This window comes from Odontesthes bonariensis, chromosome 17 (genome assembly GCF_027942865.1).
Source record: "Odontesthes bonariensis isolate fOdoBon6 chromosome 17, fOdoBon6.hap1, whole genome shotgun sequence".
Taxonomy (NCBI): domain Eukaryota; kingdom Metazoa; phylum Chordata; class Actinopteri; order Atheriniformes; family Atherinopsidae; genus Odontesthes; species Odontesthes bonariensis.
In genome coordinates, this window is record NC_134522.1 from 28,477,666 (window position 1) to 28,501,240 (window position 23,575).

Here is a 23,575-nt window from a genome sequence, read left to right on the forward strand (position 1 = left end):
GGCTAGACAGCAACACTTATCTGAAATGATTAATTAGAACATCAACAACACTCATGCTCTGTTTGCTATAGTTGATCAGCTTACAACCTCTCCAAAACAGATAGTTTCAGAACTCTGTTCCACAGAAAAATGCAATGAATTTGCTTGTTTTTTTTCAATGAAAAAAAATCAAATCTATAAGGCTAAACATCAACATAAATGAGCAAAATAATAAAATGACGCAATCCTTAAAACCACCTAGGAATCAATCAACTATGATGTCAGAATTCAATACAGTTGACCAAAAAACCATAGAAGAAACAGTCCAGCATCTTAAACCATCGACATCCTGTCTTGACACAATCTGACTTCTTTAAAACTATTGTAAGCTCTGTCCAAACAGATTTGCAGCAAATGATAAACTCCTCACTTCAATTAGGCACGTTTCCTAAATCCTTAAAAGTAGCTGCCATCAAGCCACTCCTAAAAAAGAGAACATTGGATGCTTCCATTTTAACCAACTATAGACCCATCTCAAATCTTCCTTTTATAGCCAAGATTGTTGAAAAGGTGTTTTTTAATCAACTCAGTAACTTCTTGAACTCCTTGACAAATTTCAATCAGGCTTCCGACCTCACCACAGTACAGAAACAGTGTTATATGACACAAGGTTGAACACTGACTCAGGCAAGGTGTCAGTTCTGGTCCTGTTGGATCTCAGTGCTGCATATGACTCTGTGGATCACAGTATACTGTTGAACAGGTTGGAAACCTGGGCAGGATTCAGTAGGACAGTCCTAGAATGGTTCAGGTCCTACTTGGAGGAGCGGAGTTATTTTGTGACTATTGGAAGTAATCAATCTGATCGAGTGGCTATGACATGTGGAGTTCCTCAGGGGTCAGTTCTTGGACCGTTTCTGTTCACTGTATACATGCTGCCTCTGGGTCAAATTCTGAAGAACTCTAAAGTCAACTACCACAGCTATGCAGATGACAAACAGATATATCTCGCACTGTTTCCAGATGACTGCAGTCCTATAGAGTCATTGTGCGACTGCTTAGAGCAAGTCAAAAAGTGGATGAACCAAAATTTCCTTCAGTTAAATCAAGAAAAAACTGAGGTCATTGTGTTTGGCAACAAAGAGAAGAGGTTTGCTGTCAGTAAAAACCTTGAGTCACTGTCTCTAGAAACTAAAGACCAAGTCCGGAACCTCGGCGTGCTGATAGACTCAGACCTGACCTTCAACAATCATATCAAATCAGTCACCAAATCATTCTTTTATCAACTTAAGAACATATCCAGAATTAAGGGTTTCATGTCCCAAACAGATCAGGAGAAGCTGATTCATGCTTTCATCTCCAACAGACTTGACTACTGTAACGGTCTTCTGACTGGACTCCCCCAAAAGAGTCTTATACAGCGGAACACAGCGGTTCCTATGGGGATCGGTGTGTTTGATTTAATGTAATAGTACCGGCAAGAATTTAAAACTACTTTCACCCCTGCTAGTAGGCCTATTAAGACGTGCGGGTAATTCAGGTAGGACTGTGTGTAGACATACTTTATCATGTGTATTATGAAGTGATCCCTGAAAATTCTTGATTACAAATAGTGGTCCACACACACAAAGTTTGAAAAACCCCTGGGTCAAGGTATCTGGTGTTTCAGTTTATGGTTAGGGACCAACAGCTAGGATGCTCACAGTCTCATAGAACATTTAGAAAAACAGGGGATGCTTCAAACTCATCCGAGTAGCACATCTTGATCAGACCAAAATTCAAAGGAACTGACGAACTGCTTCTAACATACACCAGAAGCACCATTCAGGGGCCAAAGTGATAAAAAAAATGTTGTTAGAAGGTTGTACCTTAGATGAAGAAGGAATCTCTCAGTCAGCCAAACAACCAGACAATTACATTAGCTATTATTGACCTCTCAATCAGCCTTTATGTTCACAAATATGTGCCGATTACCCCAAACAGATGGCATCATTGTAGTGACCTTATTTTCAGGGCTCTATAGTACCAGTCAAAAATGTCGGCACAACTTTTCATTCAAAATTAATGAAAAAGTGTCACTACATATATGCCTACCCTAATAGTATCCAATATAAATAGCTGGGATGAATAATAGCAATGATAGTAATATTTACCATGTACACTGATCAGCCACAAGATTAAAACCACTGACGGGTAAAGGGAGTAACACTCCTCTTCTTATTACAATACAGTGTTTTGATGGGAAAACATCTCATGGATGTTACTCTGACATTTGCCACCTACCTAAACATTTCTGCAAAACCAGTTCCAATCCACACATACAGCTGCAGCAGTCTCCTATAGTGGCAGCTTCACAAAGCAGGACAGCAGTGAGCCCAACTATAACTGCCCAGGAGGGGCTCAAATAACACAACCATGACTGTGAGGTGACAGATACCAATCTGATGGAGTCTGAGGACCCCACCCCACAACTCACAGGGACCGCAAGCTTGAACCGCTAATGTCCTAATGCCACACACTTCAGGACACCCTCACATGTTCTTTGTCCACTCTCTGACAGGTCAGCACTCTTTCAGCAATATGAGGACTCTCAATAGTAGACAGGTGGTCAGAATTTTATGGGTGATCAGTGTATACTGGAATATGCCGCATTGCTTTTTTTTCATGTCAGATGAGAAAATCGATTTAAAATTGCAACTAATGATGCGACTACATGACATTTATCTTGTAAATTGATCAAATAAATGTAACCATCCTGCTCTGTATGACTAACTCCCCAATGCAGCTATTGTGGTGGTTTAAGAAAACCAGAAACAGCCCTTAAGTCACAAAGACCTACTTTAAGATTAATCAGCTGTAAAACAAGTTTAATCTCTTTATTGTAGCTGAATCGCTGATATTTTGATTAACTGTTTCAGGCCTATTTGAACAACAGTGCTCTGAGAACTAGTCCATTCTTCGGTTTTTGTAAAAATCAAACAGAGTCTCTCCAGGACCTCTGTCCTTACTGTGTGGATGCACAGTGAGACAATAGAAGTATAAAAAGACAACACACACAGACTGTGTTGCTTTCTTCTGACTGTACACAATGCGGTGTTGTTCCTGAGTGAATTTAAGGACATGAAAAGAAGCATAACAGAGAACGGCTTGTTGGCGCAAAATTCCTACAAGAACATGCAAACCACGCACAGAAAGGCCCCGGCCAGGATTTAAGCGGCAACTTTCTTGCTCTGCGGCGAAAGTCCTAACCATCACACCACACGCAAGATAAAAGTCATTACAAATTCTATTTAATCAAAAACATTTGGACCTGTCATACATAAACAGTAATATCATATAGTTTCAGTCTGCTAGATGGTGAATAGTAAGCAGAGGAAAAAATAAAAACCTCTCTCTTTCATTTCTTATACCGTTTCTTATGGAATGTTTTGGATAATTTTCTCATTTTTATATATAGACAAAGCTGCAATAATGTCTTTATAAGTCACTATTGGTCTGCATAAGTTGTTGGTTTGCACTTGGTTTCCAGTTTATTATGTGGGGTAGGTGATTTAGCCCAAAAAAACAAAATCATCCTCTATTCTTTAAGGTTGAATGTAAAATTCAAAAACTGAATGACAATTTTCAGCACACTTATTCAAACTCATGTAATTTCCTGATTATTTCTTGTTAAAATAACAGAATGGATTCAAAGCCAGCCAGCGATTCCCACACACGTGTAACTACACAGTGAGCGAGGTACACTTGCAAACTTCTTCACATATTCGTTCTGTAATTGCTTTTTCCAAAACTGGAAAAATATTAAAAAGAAACGACTCTATACCTGCATGTAACAGACTAATTAAGTCCCTTTATGTCTCATAAGCACATGCTAACAGTGGCCCTTCATCTCTTAATGCACAGAAAACAATGTGTGAATTTAGAAGCTTTTTGGTCACTTTAGGTGTGTTTTCTCAATAAAGCACATGGCAAAATGTTTGTCAACATATTGAAGAACCAACTTCTACGCTCTGTGGCAGGTAGTCTTCCGCACTGAGCATCCCCACCACACCCAAGAGAGAAGGAACACTCTGGTCTTCATCACTGTAGCGATCCCAATATGGAATCCACTTCAGGTTTAGGAAAGAAGCGCGAGGGCTTCTTAAATGCGTCTGCATTTATATTTATGCCAAATGTCAAATTTTTGGGGGCCTAACATGTTCGAAAAGTCAGGAATTTACAAAACTTCAACTTTCGTCAAAGTTTCGAAATTTGTTACACACTTTTCACGTGTCAAGAACTATGAAGAGTCCTTTCGCAGCCACTCTCTAAACTCTTCAGGAAGTCAACCATTTTGAATAGAAAGTGTCATTTTAGTATAATTTCTGTTGTAACATTTGACAAACTTCTCCAACAGATGTTCTCTTATCGCTCTCAAATATGGTCTGCAAACCTTTAAGGCCTTGAAGATTAAAAGTTATTGGGGGTCCTAGCAGCGAAGCTGCAGGAACCCATTGGATTAGTAGCTTTTCCTATTATAGGGGGTCCTAGCAGCGAAGCTGCAGGAACCCATTGTGTTAGTAGCTTTTCCTATTATTATTGATCCATTTCCGCTGCAATTGAAGTCTATGGCAGCCCCATGAACGCTATGGTAAAAAGTTGTGAAATTTGGCACACGTAATCAGCCAAGTGCCAAAGCCAATTTCAAGAATTTTCATGCCCCAAGAGCGTACTCTCTAGCGCCACCAACATGCTAAAGTTCAAAGTGCATTCAGCCTAATAACTTTGGACTACTTGGTTCAAATTTCACAAATGAGGCATCCTTGGAATCCTTGGATCATGACGAGTCCAACGCACCCTATGACGTCAATTTGTGTGTGCCTAGATTTTCCGCCATTTTGAATTTTATCAAAAAGCTTAAAAAAGCATTTCAGGTCACAGATATTGTCCAAATTTCACGAAACTTGGCACATACTCTTAAGACCAAGCCGCACAAAAGTTATCGTGTGGAATTTTTAATTAGGCTTCCGTTTTCCAATAAACGCCAATCAAACTTGAGGTTAACGCCGCCAAACCGGAAGTGAGGCCATATCTTGGCAACCTTTTGATGTTATGACGTCAAACTTATAACACAGACTCAAGACCAGCATGGTAAGAGGCCAACAAAGTTTGGTGACGTTTCACCAATAGATGGCGCTATATGTAGCCAAAGTACATTTTTACTCATATCTTTGGACCCCTTGGTCCAAATGTCACAAATGAGGTACCAATAGAATCCCTGGATACAGACGAGGTCAAAGCACTTAATGACGTCATCTGCAACATGTTGGAATTTCCGCCATTTTGAATTTAATCAAAAACCTTCAAAAAGCATTTCAGGCCACTGAGATTGTCCAATTTCCACAGGACTTGGCACATAGAATTTTCAGTCCAAGCCGCACATAAGTTATTATGTGGATTTTTTTATTTCACTTCCGTTTAACCGCGGCAGCCAATCAAACTCTACGCCGACACGCAAATGGGACATGTGGCCGTATCTCTGCGATGCATTAATGTATCAATGCCAAACTTGGTGCAAGGACTCACGACGCCTTCCTGAGCCTCAAGGTGCATTCAGCCTAATAACTTTGGACTACTTGGTCCAAATTTTACAAATGCGGCATCATTGGAATCCTTGGATCATGATGAGTCCAACGCACCCTATGACGTCAATTTGCATTTGCCTAGATTTTCCGCCATTTTGAATTTTATCAAAAAGCTTAAATCAAACTCTACGCCAACACGCAAACAGGACATTTGGCCGTATCTCTGCGATGCATTGATGCCAAACTTGGTGCATGGACTCACGACGCATTCCTGAGCAGCCCAAGCCTTGCCTATTGAGCCATACTGCTAGGACCCCACATCGCTGCTTGCAGCTATATTTAAAAGTTGGAGTTTTTAATCAAATTGCGTGCCCCTGGCAGCAGCACAAATTTTGATGTTTCGCTATTAAAAACAGCAAGTTGCTGTTTCTGAAACACGCACCAACCAATGCGTCAAATGTTTCATGACAATCATCTTTGGAACAGATTTACTTGTCAAGTTTCAGTCATGGTCCGGCCCACCTGTCCGGCAACAGGAAGCAACACGTTTTACACTTTTTTGTATTGTTCCAAGCCACTCCAACATATTCACTTCAGCCGTGGTCAAGCCATGACCAACATTGGGATGATGCCTCATTGTGCAGAATATCACGATTCCAAAAACCTTCCTGTTGAAATTTAAATTCTTTGCCATAAAACAGAAAGTCGACGTTGCTCCGTAGTTGTGTAATTGTGCTACACAGCTCACATTTCTCATGACTGATTGCAGTCCCAGCCTGAACACGACTGCACACCAGTCGCGACTAACGATCACAGCACCGCCTACTGGCTAACAGGGATGGGCACTGATTTTCGACTTTTCAATTCGCAATTAAAACTATAAGAAAACGAATAGTTTACGCAATTATCGTCTTGACGGAGAAATATTTTGATGGAGACGTCAGCAGATAAAAATGCATTACTATCACCACAAAATGGTTGTAATGCATCGGAGCTAATAAACGGTTGAACCTCTGTTTTTCCTGTGGTTTTGAATGGTATTTCGACCTATAAATCCTCCCTGTTAAATCCATGCAGCAATAATTCAGTGACTGCTACCCCTCGACCACTACAGGTGCTTGCAGAATTAATTTGACTTGACTGCTGTTCAGCGAGTAGCAGGAAGGACGTGGAGCAGCTCTGCAGCTGACAAGAACATGACTCCGGTTGAGGGAGAAGATCATTCTGGTCCTTCTAATGTAATTAAATGTACAGTGCAATTCAACTATAGGTAAGAGGGTGAAGATATGGGTGAAAGAGGATTTAAAAAAAAACAGTAGAAAACAAGTCATGTGCTACAAGAAGTATATCCATCACATAAAACTGTGAGATCGCCCACTGTCATTTCATAATTTTTTACTTTTTAATCACCTAAAATTAGTATTAACCTTCTCTTTCCGATATACAGTTTGTTGAAAGTTTCCTGAAAAAGAAAAGAAAATATTTTCCAATAGTACTGTTAGGTGCCCATCCATCATAGTCTGAGTTAACACTGTATTGGGCCTAATCTAATCCAGCAAAGGTAACAGCAAATGTTTACAGCAAATCGTGATCAACATGTTTTACAATTTTCTTTTGTTTTATACTCCAACAAAACAAAAAGAAGAATATTTCAAAAACCTAATATATTCTTTCAGTTAGTGCAACAACTTCTTTGGAGATTAAACTGTACCGAAACAACTTAAATAAATCAACTTGTGTTTGAGTGGGAATGTTTTTTAGTGTACGATATGTTGTCTTTTTACAGTAAATATTAGAAGCTTTTAGGAAATTACATAAACTGAAGGGCCAGCAGATATTCTAATAATCTATTTTACTTTTTTAGTATTTTGCTGAATGAGGTTTGGTTTCACTTTGCCGATTGCTGTGTTCAAAAGTGGGTTTTATATGGAACTTTTTCGGTGCCATCAGAGCAGCATCAAAATCAGACTTTGAATTTGAAAAACCAACAGTGTAAAAAAAAATAATTAAAATAAATCAACATCTAAAAATAATAATAATAAAATAATCAGTGTAAAAAAATTCAACATTTAAAAATTCAGTGGAAAAAGAACCACTCAACATCCGGGTAAACAGGGAGAAGCCATGTCCACCAACGCGGGTGATGGTGCTTCAGTGAGTGAGTTTACTTTATTTGCCATTTGTGTTAGTAAACTTGAGTAATAGATATTACTCAATATCTATTGAGCTGATATTAGCTTGATTGGCTGCCGTTGGATGAATTGAGACAGGGATCGATTGCTTCTCCCCATTTACCCGGATGTTGAGTGGTTCTTTTTCCACTGAATTTTTTGAAGTTGAATTTTTTTCCATTTAATTCTTTTCCACTTAATTTTCTTTTAGATGTTGATTTATTTATTTTTTTTAACACTGTTGGTTTTTCAAATTCAAAGTCTGATTTTGATGCTGTAAAAATTCAATATTAGAAATTCGTATTCAAACTCTGATGGCACAGAAAAACTTCCATAGTTTTAACTGGAGACCTGGACAAAACTGCAAATGTGCAAGATGCCAAAGGCAACTTCCTGTGCACTTCGTGTCAATCAGGAGGAAGTGTATCCTGCTCACGTCTGCTTAATCTCAACAGCGTGACAGCGAGTGAATGTGTTAGTGTTTACCTCCCAGCGACCGAGGGTCAAGAGGAACAGGGAGAAGGGGATGGCTGTCCCTGACATGGCGTGTGTAGACGGCATGCTGTACTCAGAGTTGTAAAACATCTCCACTTTGACCACAGGTGGGGAAGCGGGCCGGGACCAGCCGATCACATCCTTAGTGCACTGTCCCAAGTACATCACCCAAACCCACACCATGATCAACCGCCTGCCCACGAAAGTGTCAACGTTCCACATGATGAAGGGGAAGAAGATGATATAGAAGAGCTCGTTACCCAACTCGGTTCCGAAAGTGAACATGTAGTACAAGAACCAGTTCTCTATCACAAACTCCTGTCCGGCGTCGCCGGTGAGAGAATTTTTGCGGAGAGGTTTCACCACTTTGCTGCCGTTCTTCGGCCCCATGTCCTCCGACTCTGTTGAGCTCGCCAAGTCCGACCCGGCCACGCCATGACCGCCCTGAGCTGCGGCAGGAGCCGCGCTGGAGCCGCCGTCCACACCAACGGTTCCTCCTCCTGCGGTCGCCACGGACACTGCTGCCCCATTCTGAGAAGGGTTCTCACTTTCATGTTTGGTGTTTTTCGTTACGTTTTGATCCGTAAACCTCCGTCGAAGTGACTCCGTTTGCACATGCTCCCCTTCCCCAGCTCCCATAACAGCCACATTTTCCCTCTGAGTTTCCCCGGTGGCATGATGATGGCAAGCCCCGTTGTTCTGCGAGTGAGACCGGTCCGCTGCCTTGGTACTTTCGGAGCTTGAACTGCCAGCAGAGATAGTTCTCGAAAACGTTCCCCGTACCCCGCAAAACTGCTGAAAGCGGGCAACCAGGTGAGGGTCTTGAAGATAAACGAGCTGCTCCTTAATTTTCTCCATGTTTAGACGGATTGAATGACTCGCAGGTAGCCCCGGACTTCTCTCGCTTCTCGCCCTCAGCTGTGGACGCTAGCTCCCCAGCTAACGCTCACTGGCTAACACATGCATCCTTGCAGAGTGGCGCTTAGATGTGAATCCCGAACCGTTTGTAATTAAGCAAGTTTTGATGGCGACTTGTGCTATTTTAAAAACTGCAAACACACTTTTCAGTTAAACCGTAACGAACAGACCGAACTGGAATATTCTGGCTCAATTTGAGTCTGATCACGCTCGCGGTCCCGCTATCAACAATTGCACTGACAGGAGTAGTAAGGGGCAAGAGCGTTCACTGTTGCCTTCCCGTTCTGTCGGAAATTTTGGAATTCTTCTTCTTCTTCTACTTATGGCGGTAAATAACCAGTTTAGAACGTTATCATCGCCACCAATCGAGTAGAGCGTGGATTTGGGTTACAAGAAACATAAAATGATCCACCCAAATCAGTCTCTAAAAGGAATATAATTATTTTATAACTAATAGTTGTGCTTTTTATTTCTTTGTTTGGTTATTTACTACAGTGAAATCTCCCAAAGTTCAATTGCAGTTGGTTGCTTTTCTACTTTGTATAACTGTGAGAATGCTGGTACAGCATTAAAAAAAGCTTCCTCTTTCAAACTTAACTACTTCAGCATACTTTTAGCTAGAGACACCATTCAAACTTTAAAATGTTCGAAAGACATTCAGCTATTACTGAATGGTGCAGCTTTTTTTTTTTTTTTAAATATTCAGCCAATTTTGAAATATGAGTTTCAAAAATATGGATATTTTGCTCCTTGGTTTTTATTAATGAAGATTCAGCAGATTGGCACACTGATCATTTTCAGCTTTTTCTTCAAACAAATTCCTTTAACTTTCATACAGTTTAACTGACAGAAACAAATTATACCTTAAATTGTAGGAAAATGTGTCCTCTATCAGCCAATGTAACTACTAAAGAGCTCACATTTACAGAATTTCCGCTATGAGCCTTGAAGCGAAGAGCAACCTCTCAAATTCTCTCACTAACTCCAATGTAAAGCTTGGTATGACACAACAGACTGCTTCGAGTGTGTTCAACTCGCTGCCATTTAAAAGTCTTTCACTCAATTGAAATAAAAACTACATTGCCGCGTTCCTCTAAGCCTTCTGGTTCTGACGGTCTTCTAATTATTTACCTGGCTCTTCAACTTTTCTCACAGGAGGTCATAGTATCCATTAAGCCATTTTCTGCTCCTTCTCCAGCAGTTCTGCTGGGTGTGAGCTCGTTAAGCCGCACCTGTTCACAAACATTGCTCTCACTGAGGACGTCTCTCTTCAACTCCTGTGCTACATATGACACTGCAGCTATTTTAAGTATTATTCACTTGCATATTGTGCATTTCTATGTTGAATCTCCATTTTACTTGTACATAAATGTGATTCTACCTTTTCACACCGATGGACACTGCTTTGAACTGTTTCCTACTGTTGTGGTGATCCATTTAACCTTTGACCTTTTTCATGAGAACTGTTCATCTCTGTGGTGAAATGCTCTTCAGCTGTCACTTCTGCACTTTTAAAATTTAATTTAAGGTTCCGATTAAGCTGGTATATCCATTCCATTTCACCCTTTTAGAATGATTTAGCAAAATATCGAGACCTTTTACTTATTTTCATTCCGCTTGAAATCTGCTTTTGTTTTTTTTTTAACCCTTCAGCTTTTCCTGGCTGACACTTCTGCATTTTTTCAGCCATTTAAGCAATTCTGCCTTTTTTTCAATCAGCTTCAAATTGTTTCACTAATTTCTTTTTCAACTTCATTGCGACAATATACTTCTGGACTCTTTTAACATTCAATTTAGAGTTCCAAATAAGCTGGCATATCCTTTCCATTACACCCTTTAAGAATGACTCAGCAAAATTTCAAGACTTTTCATTCTGCTTTCACTAATTTCTTTTTCAACAGTTTTTACTGCTAAAATTGAACTATTTTAATCTTTTTTAGCACGGTCGGCCAACCCCATTCTCACTGCTGTTTCGCAGGAACAGCTCTTATAGTTCATGGTTAAGACCTGTCTTTTCCCAGACAGGTGATAATGTTTTCTTCTTCTCTTCTCTTTTTAGTAACCCAAGGCAAAGGTTTAGGATTTTCCCAGAACTCCATCCTGTCCCTTCTGCCTTCTGGTAGACAATTCAACAATTTGTGCAATAGCATCTGACCCTAACCCAGAGTTAAACACAGTTTTGACCCAACTGCTTAGATGCTGTTATACGATAAGTTTCCAATAACTCTACATCTTTGTACACATTCTGCTTTTTAGATACAGGTATTCCAATTTTTTTCTATTCAGCTAATTATTGATAACTTTATCTCCATTTACTTCTATTTCTTTTTTCTCTGTTTTTAAATTAGTCGTGCCTCTTTGTGCTTTGTGCTAAGTGACAATAAAATAAATCTTAAATCTTGAATCTAAATAGCATGGATTGCATCATTGTTAAAGTCTGTTCTAAATGATCTCACAAGCTCTAAAAGGCTGAAAATAGCAGTTCTGCCTACTGCCAATGATATTACCAACAATGGCTAAAATATGCTGAAAAACAGTCTGATATCCCTGCCTTGACATATTTTTCACATGAGACACAAACTGCTGCATCTGTGCACCTGTATCTGGATCTTAAAAGCCAGTGACGATGAACTGATTCTGAAAATATTCTGCACCATATTCAAAGTTGACATTTTCTTTAATTCCTGTTGTATACTGAAGTCTACATTTGGCAAGGGAATATAAAAGGGAGGAACACAGGAAATTGAATCTGTGGAGCTAGGCTGCAGTTTACTCAGTCCAATATCGTCTGCTTTTGCCTCACCTATCCAATGACAACTCATGAAGTGTGTTTTGTGAAGCTCCCAACTCTCTGTGAGAGCAACCATTGCTGAGTGTGTCTCATGGCTCTCTTGCCAATTAAACCAGTATTACAGCATTGTTGATTATAATTTGTACTCTGTAGTTTCTATTATTTTCCTTTACACCAGAGCTGACTTTCTCTTTTATTGCCATCACATCTCCTGTATAAACTCGTAATTTAATTGAAATTCTGTTGGCTAAATAACATTGAAAAATAAACTCCTTACAGGATCACCAGAATCCTTTGAACCACCATTATATATCAATAAGTAATCCTAAAAAATATTATTTTACACAGTGTCTTGTCAATTGTCAAACCAATCATTATCAAACCGATCTTGTTTTAGCTTGTTGAAATTAACATTTTAACATGGTGGGACATTAATTAGACCTCTAATTATATATTCATCTGAATTGAAATGTATTTTCCAACCACATCAATTTCCTTAAATCCACTGATTTCCCAATTATGATCAATGATGCTTTTTTTTAGTGTGTATGTGTGTGTGTGGTACCACACTACCGGTATGGCATTATTTGTTCCAACTGGGTTGATTTCTGGACTTTGAATTTGACCTTGCAACAAGCTGACACCATTTTGTTGTAGATTTTCTGGGGTATCTGGAAATATTTTACTGTTGCATGAGCCAAGCTTTAGCAGTTAGACAGATGGCCTCACATTTGGTTCCAGAATACTTTGATTTTCCCGTCAACCGTTCCAAACAAGCAATTCTTGATCACTGTTTGACATTGACTTTTACTCTGTAGAGTCAGAGATGTAGCTTTTGAGTTGCTTGCCATTTCTCTGAGGATTTACACAGTCAGATAGGGGCAAACTTGTGGGGATGTCTACTCCTGGAAACATCCCAAATTGTTTTTTCTAAGCTCATTGTCCTGTTTGGCATTGTGTTGACGCACAACTGAACAAATAAGTGACCACAGCAAGCTTCCTCTATTTTTATGATGATCAGTTAACCAGTGCTTGATAAGCAGAAGCTGACTGTTGCTTAGATTTTAGTGTACTTAGTTTTTCACACACTGCTTCTCCATTTTAGCTTTGTTTCTGTTAAATAAATGCTGAAACAAAGTAATGTATCACATGCTGTTGTTCACCTGAGGTTGTGTTGCCCTAAAATCTGGTAAGGACCTGGTGATTTTTGCTATTCTTTCACAATATGTAAAATCTTGAAACAGTGTCCTTTTTTTTCCACGGGACCGTATATAAGGTAATGAGGTAGAGCACTTTCTCTAAACAAAAGAGGGATTCTTTCAATTTTACAGCTGCAGAGGACAGCACTAGTTTGCAGACTACTTGTGTGGCTACACAAAGAAAAACATCAAACCGTGTCACATAACATACTTTATTTGATTAAAATAAAAAGCTTAAATGACCCCTTTTCAAGAGAGTTTATGTTAAATATCCCATTTTTGTCAAAATATAAATTCTGATCTTAATAGCTGGTTTAAGTTAATTATTGATATATATAATTTTATTATTATTATCTTTGTGACATTGCAGTCATGGTTATCAAGATTCACATAACTGTGAAAATTCCAAACAGAGACTAAACACTCAAACCAAAAAAAAAAAGAAAGAGATAGAGAAATAGAAATAGAGAGACACTGAAAGAGGAATAAGCACTCATTACATTTGTCATACAGAACGTTGGCCAGCTTTATAAAGCACAATTTGTGCCACAGCAAACATCAAAATATCTTCTGGCAGTTTAGGAAAATACAGCCTTCTGTGAAAACATTTTTAGTTCAAACGGAGAGTATGAATTGTGTTAAAGACAATCTCCACTCTAAAAAAAAATACAGTAGGGCTGAAATTCCTATTCATAAAAACAGTGTTTGGTAACTGAAATGAAAAAAAGCTGAATAGAGTGTATTAGCATTCTTATTTTTCCAAAACCACCAACAAAAAAAACAAGACTTTTTTTTAATGTCTAAATAGAAAAGCAAATAAAGGTTGTTACTGCCACATTTTAGCAATATAAGCAGTATTTGTTGAACTTATATGCAGACATTAAGATTATGCTTATTAATGCCTTGTAATGAACAGTATTTGGCAACAATTATAATTAGTGTAGGAACAATGCTTTTATGATTCGCATTTACCATGTGTGTGCAACAATATGATAAGTTACGGTTGCTGGCAATATCTATCCATCCAGCTTCTATACCCACTTAATCCAACTGAGGGTTCCAGGGAGGCTGGAGCCTATCCCAGCTGTCACTGGGTGAACAGCAGTGTACACCTGGACAGGTCGCCAGTCCATCACAGGGCCACACGGAGACAATCGAGACACACAACCATGCACGCTCACTCCTCGGGACAATTTAGAGTCACAAATGAACCTAACATGCATGTTTTTGGAGGTTGGGAGGAAGCCCCAGCTGGGATTCAAACCAGGAACCCTCTTTCTGTGAGGCAACAGTGCGAACCACCACACCACCGTGCAGTTGCTGGCAATATCTAATGGAAAATTGGATCGGCTTACAACATCATAGTGTATTAAAAACTTTATATCAAACCAATATGTCACATACTTTATAAATGCTCATTTGGAAGGGAGTTAAGATTGCAGTACTATCTTTTCTCATTATTCAGTTACCTTGTCAAATTTTGGCAGAAGTCACTCAGATATAAGATGAATTATTTTTCCAGCAGAGGGCAGCAAAGTGCTGACACATAAAAATATGATCACAGAACATCACGTGCAGAAAGAAACACTCTTCCCGGAGGCAGTAAACAAGCAGAAGGGAATGCTCTCGGGCTCTTCATAGCTTCAGAATTCACAGGTCCATGTTAATGTTACACAATATGTTTCATAGATAACACAGTAGCATCGAAAGATAACAGAAGCCCATCAGTAAATATTCTTGCAAGCCAAGGCGCATGAAAAGCAGCCTGCAGTCTGTAAATCCCTGATAATGCTCACTCTTCACATGAGCAACAAAAACAGTTAATAACAGAGCAATAACAGGAAAAAAAAAGTTCTTTACAATCAACAGTGACGTTGCAGCAGAGCAGGACATCAACACCAGGTGTCCTGTTGATTCTGAGGCAAAAGAAGAATCAGGGCGTTCAGCTTCTTAAATCCTCTGCTACGACCTGGTAGGGTGACGAGAAGAGGTGGCATCCTTCTGATGCACAAAACAGCCCATATGACCCTTGTCCCTCAATCGATTCTAGAAGTAAATGGACGGAAAATAGCAACCTTTTTCCTCTGGCTGATTCTGAGTAAACAGTGAAAGTCGTGTGTGAAATTAAAACTGGGTTTCTCCACTTTAAAAAGAGATATTGCAGTTAGAGCAGAAGAATCAGCCATGGTCATCAAGGTTGCACAGAAGGACCTGGTGGTTTGGAGTGAGACCTGGGCAGGTACGCAGGCTGTACAAGCAGCCGACGGATGGGTAACACGGCACCAGCCGGTAACGTTGCAACTCTTCCAGGCTTAACGCTTGAGAGCAGCAGTCTGTCACCAACACTTTCACCCTCTTCCTGTCCGGATACATGAGCCTCTGCTGCTCCCCATCCCCAATGATTTCCACCTCCTCTTCTTCTTCTACTTCATCATCTTCTTCCACTTCCTCCTCTACCTCCAGTTCCTCTTCCTCATGGTGGATCTTCCTCAGCAGGTTGTTAATGAGGACGGAGCGCCTCAGGTAAGCCTCTGGGTCCTCCAGGAACCTCAGCTTCTCAAGGGATAACTTTAAAATGCAGCTACGGTCTTCCTGCAGTATCAAGTGCTGCAAGAGGCAAACACAAAGGCAGCATGTCAGTATCTGCTTCTCACAGCCTTGCTGTTATGTTATGCTGAACAGTCTGGAAGGATATGAGTTGATCAAGAGTGGGTATGTCAACAAAAAAAATATTCAAAACATGAAAGCGATTCACATAATTTTCATATTAAGATTTTTCTTGAAACGAAGTACTTTTGATATACAGCAGTGTAGTACTTCTGGCATTTCAAGATGGAGAACCTTTATTGCGAAGTCAACAAGAACATAAAGGTTCTATTTTCTAAAAGCAGTGGAGCATTATTGGACTCAACTGGACTTGTACATAAGGCTGAAGGACATCTAATAAAGATCTAAATGAATATAAGAGAGGGAATGTTGAAGGCTGAGTACATGAAGAAATGATCTAATAAATGTTCATTCAGCAAAGCAAAAGTCAACAAACACTTCAGACCAAAGTAAATGTATATTCAGCCCTGAGCATTAAAACAAAGAGAGAAGAAAAGGACATGCTGGTACTTTTTGAAAATATCCATGTAGGCCTCTGTGCAGATCCTCCTCTTCCGCATATTTCCTCTTGAAGTAAGCAACTTTCGACGTTGTTGAATGGTTTGGTCTCTCTCTCAGGGAGGGAGCTGTTGGGGGCCACGGAACAGATATAAGACCACAAATTAAACAGAGGAAAGGCTGGGGGAGAATGTTTAAATATTAAAACACAGAAAAGAATCCCACAACTAACAAGCTGAAATCTTTCTTTTACATACCAAGGGACTAAATTGGGTATTTTTTAGTCCAATATCAGCAGCAACTTGCATCTTGTTTTAAATTAAGAAAATAAACAATCAAATGAAAAATGAATTCAATTTTGAACTTTTGCAACCTTTTAGGAGTCATAGAATTTCAAGGGAAACTGTGACGTCAGTATAATGAACAAGAATTAAACTTTTTTTTTTTCAAATATAATATTTACAATATGGCTTTTCTTTTTTTTTTATTAATGATTGTCTAAATCAACAAGACTGTTGATGTGAAAATTTCTTCTTGGGCTTTGAAGCTCCACTCACTACATTTTTCCTAAGTTTGCAATCACACATCATTGCCTTCTTTTGAGAACTGGTAAGCAGGTCTTGAAATGACATCTTTTTAAAAAAATCCAACTCTAAGAATTTGTGAGAACACCAGACCAATTGGACTTGAAGGTTTAGTCTATAATCCATCGGAGTCCTTGCCAGATAAGCTATTTATGTTATTCATATAAATGTTTTTGTCTTGATTCAGTCTCACTGTTGTTATTATCATTTCTGACAAATGGAACAATGGGACCCAAGGCACAGACGTGACTCAAAGCCAGACTCGTTACTGAAAGATTCAGAACTATTAGAGAGATGTTCCCCTTTTTTTTATCATTATTAAGTTGAACATATCTTTTTATTAAGTTTTTGTTTCTCCAGCTTGCGTCTCTGTGTAGTTGTTTGCCTCTTTTTACAGTTTATCTCAATCTCTTTATTGATCCTTTTGGTCATTTTGTGGTTGTTTCAAATCTGGTTTTTGTCTTTTTGTCAATTTGCTGTATTTTTTTGTCTATTCACAATTGTATCCATCTATGTCTGCAAAGTATGTACTGTATCCCTTATTAGCCAGTTGCTGCATTTTAACTGTAAATGAGTGTGTTTGCATTCATATCAGACTGTCTTTTAGGTCATTTTATGTCTCGTTTTCATTAGCCTCTTCTTGTATATCATCTTTCATTCCAGAGAGTTTTCACACTTACAGTGACACTTTTGCATTACTTTGCTGCAGTTTTTTGCTGCTTTGCATTTATTCAGCACCACTTTGAGTTCACCTTGAGCATCCTTCAGATTCTTTCTTTTTCATATCTAATTATCTATCTTATTTAAATGTAATTAATTTAGTACATCTATTGACATAAATACAAATTCTTATAATGATTCTCAGTTGTTTGTTTTGCTGACAATTTCTATCATTTATGATTTATCTATACTTTTATGTTTAACTTTAACTTTTCTTAAATTGTTTTGTTTTATCTTCATTAGATAAGTGTTTAAAGTACAAACACAGATTAAATGCGGAGACATGTGAGTTTTATCAACCTATATGATATTTGAATTTGAATATTGGTGTTGGATGCAAATAATTAAAAAAATAATCATTAAAGTCTCATTTATTGTGACTTTTTCAACAACAAAAAAAGACTGCTTCTCTGCTACTGTCACACAAGAGTCACATGACCATTGCAGGGGTGTGTAATGAAGTTATCAAATCAAATCAAATCAAATTTATTTGTATAGCACATTTCATGTACAAACAATTCAAAGTGCTTTACATAAAATAAAAGCATTGCAGCAGGGAGTGGAAGAAGCATTAAAATACATAAAAGAATATAAAGAGAAACAAATAAAATGATTTAAATGAATTTAAAAACAAGCAACAGTCTAGATAAGTTAAAAGATACCGTGCAGATTTCATGCATAGACACATGTGAAAAATTTTTTTTTTAACCTGGATTTAAAAATGTCTCCATTTGGTGAGAGTTTAATCTCCACTGGCAGTTTGTTCCACTTGTTTGCAGCATAACAGCTAAATGCTGCTTCTCCATGTTTAGTCTGGACTCTGGACTGGACCAGCTGACCTGAGTCCTTGGATCTAAGAGCTCTGCTGGGTTTATATTCTCTGAACATATCACAGATGTATTTTGGCCCTAAACTGTTCTGGGATTTGTAAACCATCAGCAGGCTTTTAAAATCTATTCTGTGACTGACTGGAAGCCAGTGTAAAGATTTTAAAACTGGTGTGATGTGTTCAGATCTCTTAGTCCGGGTTAAAACTCTGGCAGCAGCGTTCTGGATGAGCTGCAGATGTTTAATGCTCTTATTGGGAAGTCCAGTTAAAAGAGCATTACAGTAATGGAGTCTCCTGGAGATGAATGCATGGATGAGTTTCTCCTGGTCTTTTTGGGAGAGGAAACCTTTAATTCTGTTGATATTTCTGAGGTGGTAAAAAGCTGCCTTGGTGACAGCTTTGATGTGGCTGCTGAAAGTCAGATCTGAGTCTATCAACACTCCGAGGTTACGAACTTGGTCAGTGATTATAAGGTCCCGAGTCTCAAGATATTTACCAACGCTGACCCTCTTCTCTTTGCTACCAAACAGAATGATCTCAGTTTTGTCTTCATTTAATTGTAGAAAATTCTCTCTCATCCAGGTGTTTATTTCCTCCAGACACTGACACAGTACGTCTGCTGGGCTGCAGTCGTCTGGTGACAGAGACACATAAAGATGTGTATCGTCTGCATAACTGTGATAATTGATGTTAAAATTCTGCAATATCTGACCCAAAGGGAGCAAATACAAGTTCAAAAGAAGAGGTCCAAGAATTGACCCCTGGGGGACTCCACAAGTCATGGCAACTCGCTCAGATTCATAGCTGCCAATAGTAACAAAATAACTCCGGCCTTCTAAGTAGGACCTGAACCAGTTAAGGACCGCTCCAGAAAGTCCAACCCAGTTTTCCAGCCTGTGCAACAGGATTCTGTGATCTACAGTATCAAACGCAGCGCTGAGGTCCAACAGAACCAGGACTGAAACATTACCAGAATCAGTATTCAACCTATTGTCGTTTAACACTTTGACCAGAGCTGTTTCAGTGTTGTGATGACGTCTGAAGCCTGATTGAAAGTTATCAAGACTTCCACTTTCATTCAGAAAGTCGTTGAGCTGGTTAAATACAACTTTCTCAATAATCTTGGATATAAAAGAGAGATCAGAGACAGGTCTGTAGTTGTTCATCATAGAGGCGTCTAGAGTTCTCTTCTTTAGGAGTGGCTTAATGGCAGCTGTCTTTAGTGACTTGGGAAAAATGCCTGATGCCAGTGAGCTGTTAACTATTTGTAGGAGATCACTTTCTTCTGAGGTAAAAACAGTTTTTAAAAAGTGGGATGGAATTATGTCCAGAGTGCAAGTTGTTGATTTCAGATGCCGAACTTTTTCCTCTAGGATTTTTAAATTAACAATATTAAATATTAAATTGTTAAGTTATTTCTAGGTTTTAGACACAGATTAGTTTTCTTGTTTGTCTGTGTTGCGTGAATGTTTTGTCTAATTGTTTTGATTTTTTGGCTAAAAAAGTTGGCAAATTCGTTGCATTTCTCTGTAGAGAGGAGGTCTGGGTTTGACTGTTTAGGAGGATTTGTGAGTTTTTCAACCATAGCAAACAGAGTTTTATAATTGTTGACGTTCTTATTATTAATTTCAGATAAATGCAGCTGTCTGGCCTTGCACAGCTCATTGTTATAACTACGCAGGCTTTCTTTGTACAGCTCATAGTGAATCTGAAGCTTTGTTTTCCTCCACTTACGTTCAGCTCTCCTGCATTCTCTTTTCAGGTTTTTGACCGTAGTGGTGTATCTTGGTGTTTTCTGTAGGTTCTGTTACATGTTACCACAAACCAAACATGTCCAGCACAGAAGAAAATTCTTTGGCATTACCATCCGTCATATTATCCATGTGAATGTTAAAATCCCCGGTCAAGATAAAATGGTTAAAATCAGTTGAAACAACAGACAATAATTAGACTAATTTGTTCGTGGGAAATGCTGAGCAGTCTCTAGAAGAAGGTTTGGTCACTTTTAAACTGCTGTTAAACTCATAACTTCCTCCAGAGGAGGTTGGGTTCACAATTTTAGATTTTTAAAAAAAAAGTGTGACTGATTGTCCTGAGACACATATGACTAATTCCAATAAAAAAAAACTTTAGGCAACATAAAGCCCCATACACACACGTCGCTGCTATTTACTCGCTACTCGCTCACTCGCCTACTCGCCACTCGCTTGGGTGCTTTTGCTGACTTGGTGTGTAGAAGTTGGGTGGCCACTGTTTGGAGGAAACTGGGGCAACGTCACCTGTCAATAATCTGTATTCTGCATTTTAATTGGCTACTCGCTTTTACTCGCTTTACTCGCGTCGCTCGAAGTTGAAATATGTTCATCTCGGAATCCGCCCACATCGCATCGCATGTACTCGCTTGTACTCTCCTCGCCTACTCGCCTCCTCGCCTCGCGTGAACACATAGACATTCTATTGACTTCACTCGCTGAGCGAGTAAATAGCAGCGACGTGTGTGTATGGGGCTTAAGAATTAATTACGCATGAACCATGACTTTACATGTACAAGTAAGACAAGTATTAAGAAAAGTAACATTATTTATTAGGTTTATGTCACATCACGTCAGATTCTTCCTTGAAAGATATCAAAGAACAGGCTGAGTCAGCATCTCTCATTACCTGCTGCTGAGCTCTGTGACTGGAGTTTAAATCAGTGGTGATTGGAGCCTCTTCATCACCCTCAGGCTTCTCCCGGGAAAACAAACAGAGAGTGGAGTGAGGATGACGAGGAAAGAAATGAAAAAACATTTGAGCGTGAACACACCACTGAGAGAAGATAAGATATTTGCAACCAAGAAGTTTTTGCCATCTGTTACATGACATTCATGAACAATTACCAGACTAACAGTCAATTTTTCAGCATGGAATTTCTGTTATAAACTTCCAGATTAAACATTTTATACAGTTTACATTTTTCACAAGCCTGACAAGACGAATCAAATGTTTTGATGCCGAGCTGTGATCAGCACCTATATGGCCAACAAACAGCAGCTCTCTCTGCAAAGGAAACATCATCTACACATCTGTACACTTCCGAGCAGGGGGAAAAGGAAGTAAGAAAAAATAAACAGGGCAAAAAAAGAGAAAAAAGGCAACAAATAAGGAATAATGAATAAAATAATGAAAGAAAGAAAATACGATTAAATATTTTGTATATAAAATGCGGAGGAACAAAAATAAAATTGAATGAGAAGGAAAGTTGAGAAAAACAAAGAATAAAAGGAAGAAACAGAGTTAACTTGAATAGTGAAAGAATTTCTTAAAATGTGTATTTTGAAATATTTTGGAGAAAAGAAAGTCCCTGTGATGGATTAGCGACCTGACCAGAGTGTACCTCGCCTCTCACCCCCATGTATTAGCTGGTATGAGCTCCAGTTCCCCACAACACTGAAATAATTAAGCAGGTATAGAAAATGGATGGATGAAATAGATGGAAAGAAAGTGAGAACATATCATCAATTGACAAAATTACGAGGTAATAAAATTAGAAAAATATTTAAATATAAAATAATTAAACACAATAAGATGATTGTATTATACAGTCTTTTTACAAATGGTTATCATATCTTTCTATATATATATATATATATATATATATGTTATAGATATGTTTCCATACTGTACATGCACTGCAGTATAATGTCTCGATTTGATCCCTGTTTTTGCTAAATAAATCTAAAGATGCGTACTGACACAGCTGGTGATGAGCTACTAATAAATGTATTGTCTTGAACAGCTTGTACCAAGAAGAGTGAGAGTAGAAGAGTTAACAAGGTTTGTGTGATTGTGGCAATTGTTCTCTAAAATGTCATACATCAGTCATCAACACAAGGTGGGAAGCTTTATGGTTACAAACCATTCATGCTGGCTCTCCTTAAGCTGCTGCAGTGACTCACACGGTTTCTAACACCCAACTGCAATCCAACAGGGATGCACAGTGACGGACTCATGAGCAGAGAGAGAGAGCGGTGTGTGTTTGGGTGGGATTGCGTAGGAAGCGTGTGTCTGTATTTTTGTATGCATTGCATACTAAATTTCATGGGGCAGCAAATATATTTACTCAAAGTACAGGAGAGTGTGACTTTTAAATGACTTGATTTTTCTGTGAAGATAATGGGCGAATGTGACAGGTTGCAAGACAACAAGAGAGCCTAACGTCCAAAAGATTTTCCTCACACAACAAAGATTCTTTTCAGAGTTTGCATCCTGATAATTCAAATCTTTTAAAACCCAGTAACAGTCATTCATTTGCAAAGAAAATTCAAAAGTCAAACAGAAATTATTATGTTGTTTTTTTTTTCAATGAGGCACTTTTATCCTGAATGGAGTACAAGTATAACCTGTATTCGCTTTAAAGGATAAAACCGCTAAAGAGTGACTAACAAAAAATACTTTTCATATATTTAGCATATCATTTTGCCAGACCAGTAGTAGCCCAAGTAGTAAACCATCACAACTGGTTGTGTCACGTTTACACGTTCTCTTTTATATTGGAAGTTTTTTGGTTGATTATCTTTTCCCTCGTTTGCAAATGCTTTCATCCTTTCAACTCCCGTTTTCCTTTAAAGTGAATTTCGTTGGATGTGTTATGCCTTAGTTGGTCACGTAGAGACAAATAGCATTTGCTTTAAATGCAAAACTTGACGAATATCCGTCATATGTGACAGGAAGCCTCTTACCTTCTCAGCTTTCTCTACGGCCGCGATAAAAAAAAAAAAAGCCCACTTTCCCGCTGCAGTCTGGGGCCTTCCTCTCTCTACATCCAAGGTGCTCACTGATGCAGCGACGCTCCTGCTCGGCCTCAGGTTCGAGCCGGGGTCGGTTCCAGAAGACAGACTGGAAAACGGGCGGAGAGCTTCAGCTCCAGTTTGGGCGAGACGCTCACTCTTCTCCAGACTCCTAAAATATCCCGTTCACAGCAACAACAGACAACACACACTCCGCTCCCCACGCGCCCTCATTGGTGCTCGAGCAGGCAGATGTTTCCTGTTGCTAGGAGACTCGATAAGCACGGCGATGACGTTTTCTGCATCAATAGTCATCTTCCCGTATCCACCCTGCAAGTTTTTTTTTTAACCTTCTCATTGACAACTTATGACTTTTGAGTCTTTGTTGTCGTTTTCGAGATGTTTTGTAGTCGTTTTGTCTTTTTGAAATAATTTCAAACACCCATTACAA

At 38.9% G+C, this 23,575-nt stretch overlaps 1 protein-coding gene and 1 long non-coding RNA gene across 3 annotated transcripts in view; both read right to left on the reverse strand.

Annotated features, from left to right (window-relative positions):
- sgpp1b (sphingosine-1-phosphate phosphatase 1b) overlaps positions 1 to 9,359 on the reverse strand; it is a 44,260-nt gene extending 34,901 nt beyond the window's left edge. Inside the window, exon 1 of the mRNA XM_075447516.1 lies at positions 8,201 to 9,359. Coding sequence (XP_075303631.1) covers positions 8,201 to 9,067 — 867 coding nt within the window. The 5' untranslated portion in view covers positions 9,068 to 9,359. The remainder of the gene's footprint in view (positions 1 to 8,200) is intronic.
- Positions 9,360 to 13,321: 3,962 nt separating this feature from the next.
- Positions 13,322 to 23,361, reverse strand: LOC142365800 (uncharacterized). 2 transcript variants are annotated; one of them, XR_012766654.1, is made up of 4 exons: positions 23,077 to 23,361; positions 21,017 to 21,082; positions 16,235 to 16,350; positions 13,322 to 15,724 (listed from the first exon to the last, which is right to left on the reverse strand). It is a non-coding gene; the product is annotated as an uncharacterized LOC142365800 (long non-coding RNA). The 2 variants fall into 2 exon arrangements; XR_012766653.1 differs by having other exon boundaries at positions 21,017 to 21,085.
- Positions 23,362 to 23,575: the final 214 nt, after the last annotated feature.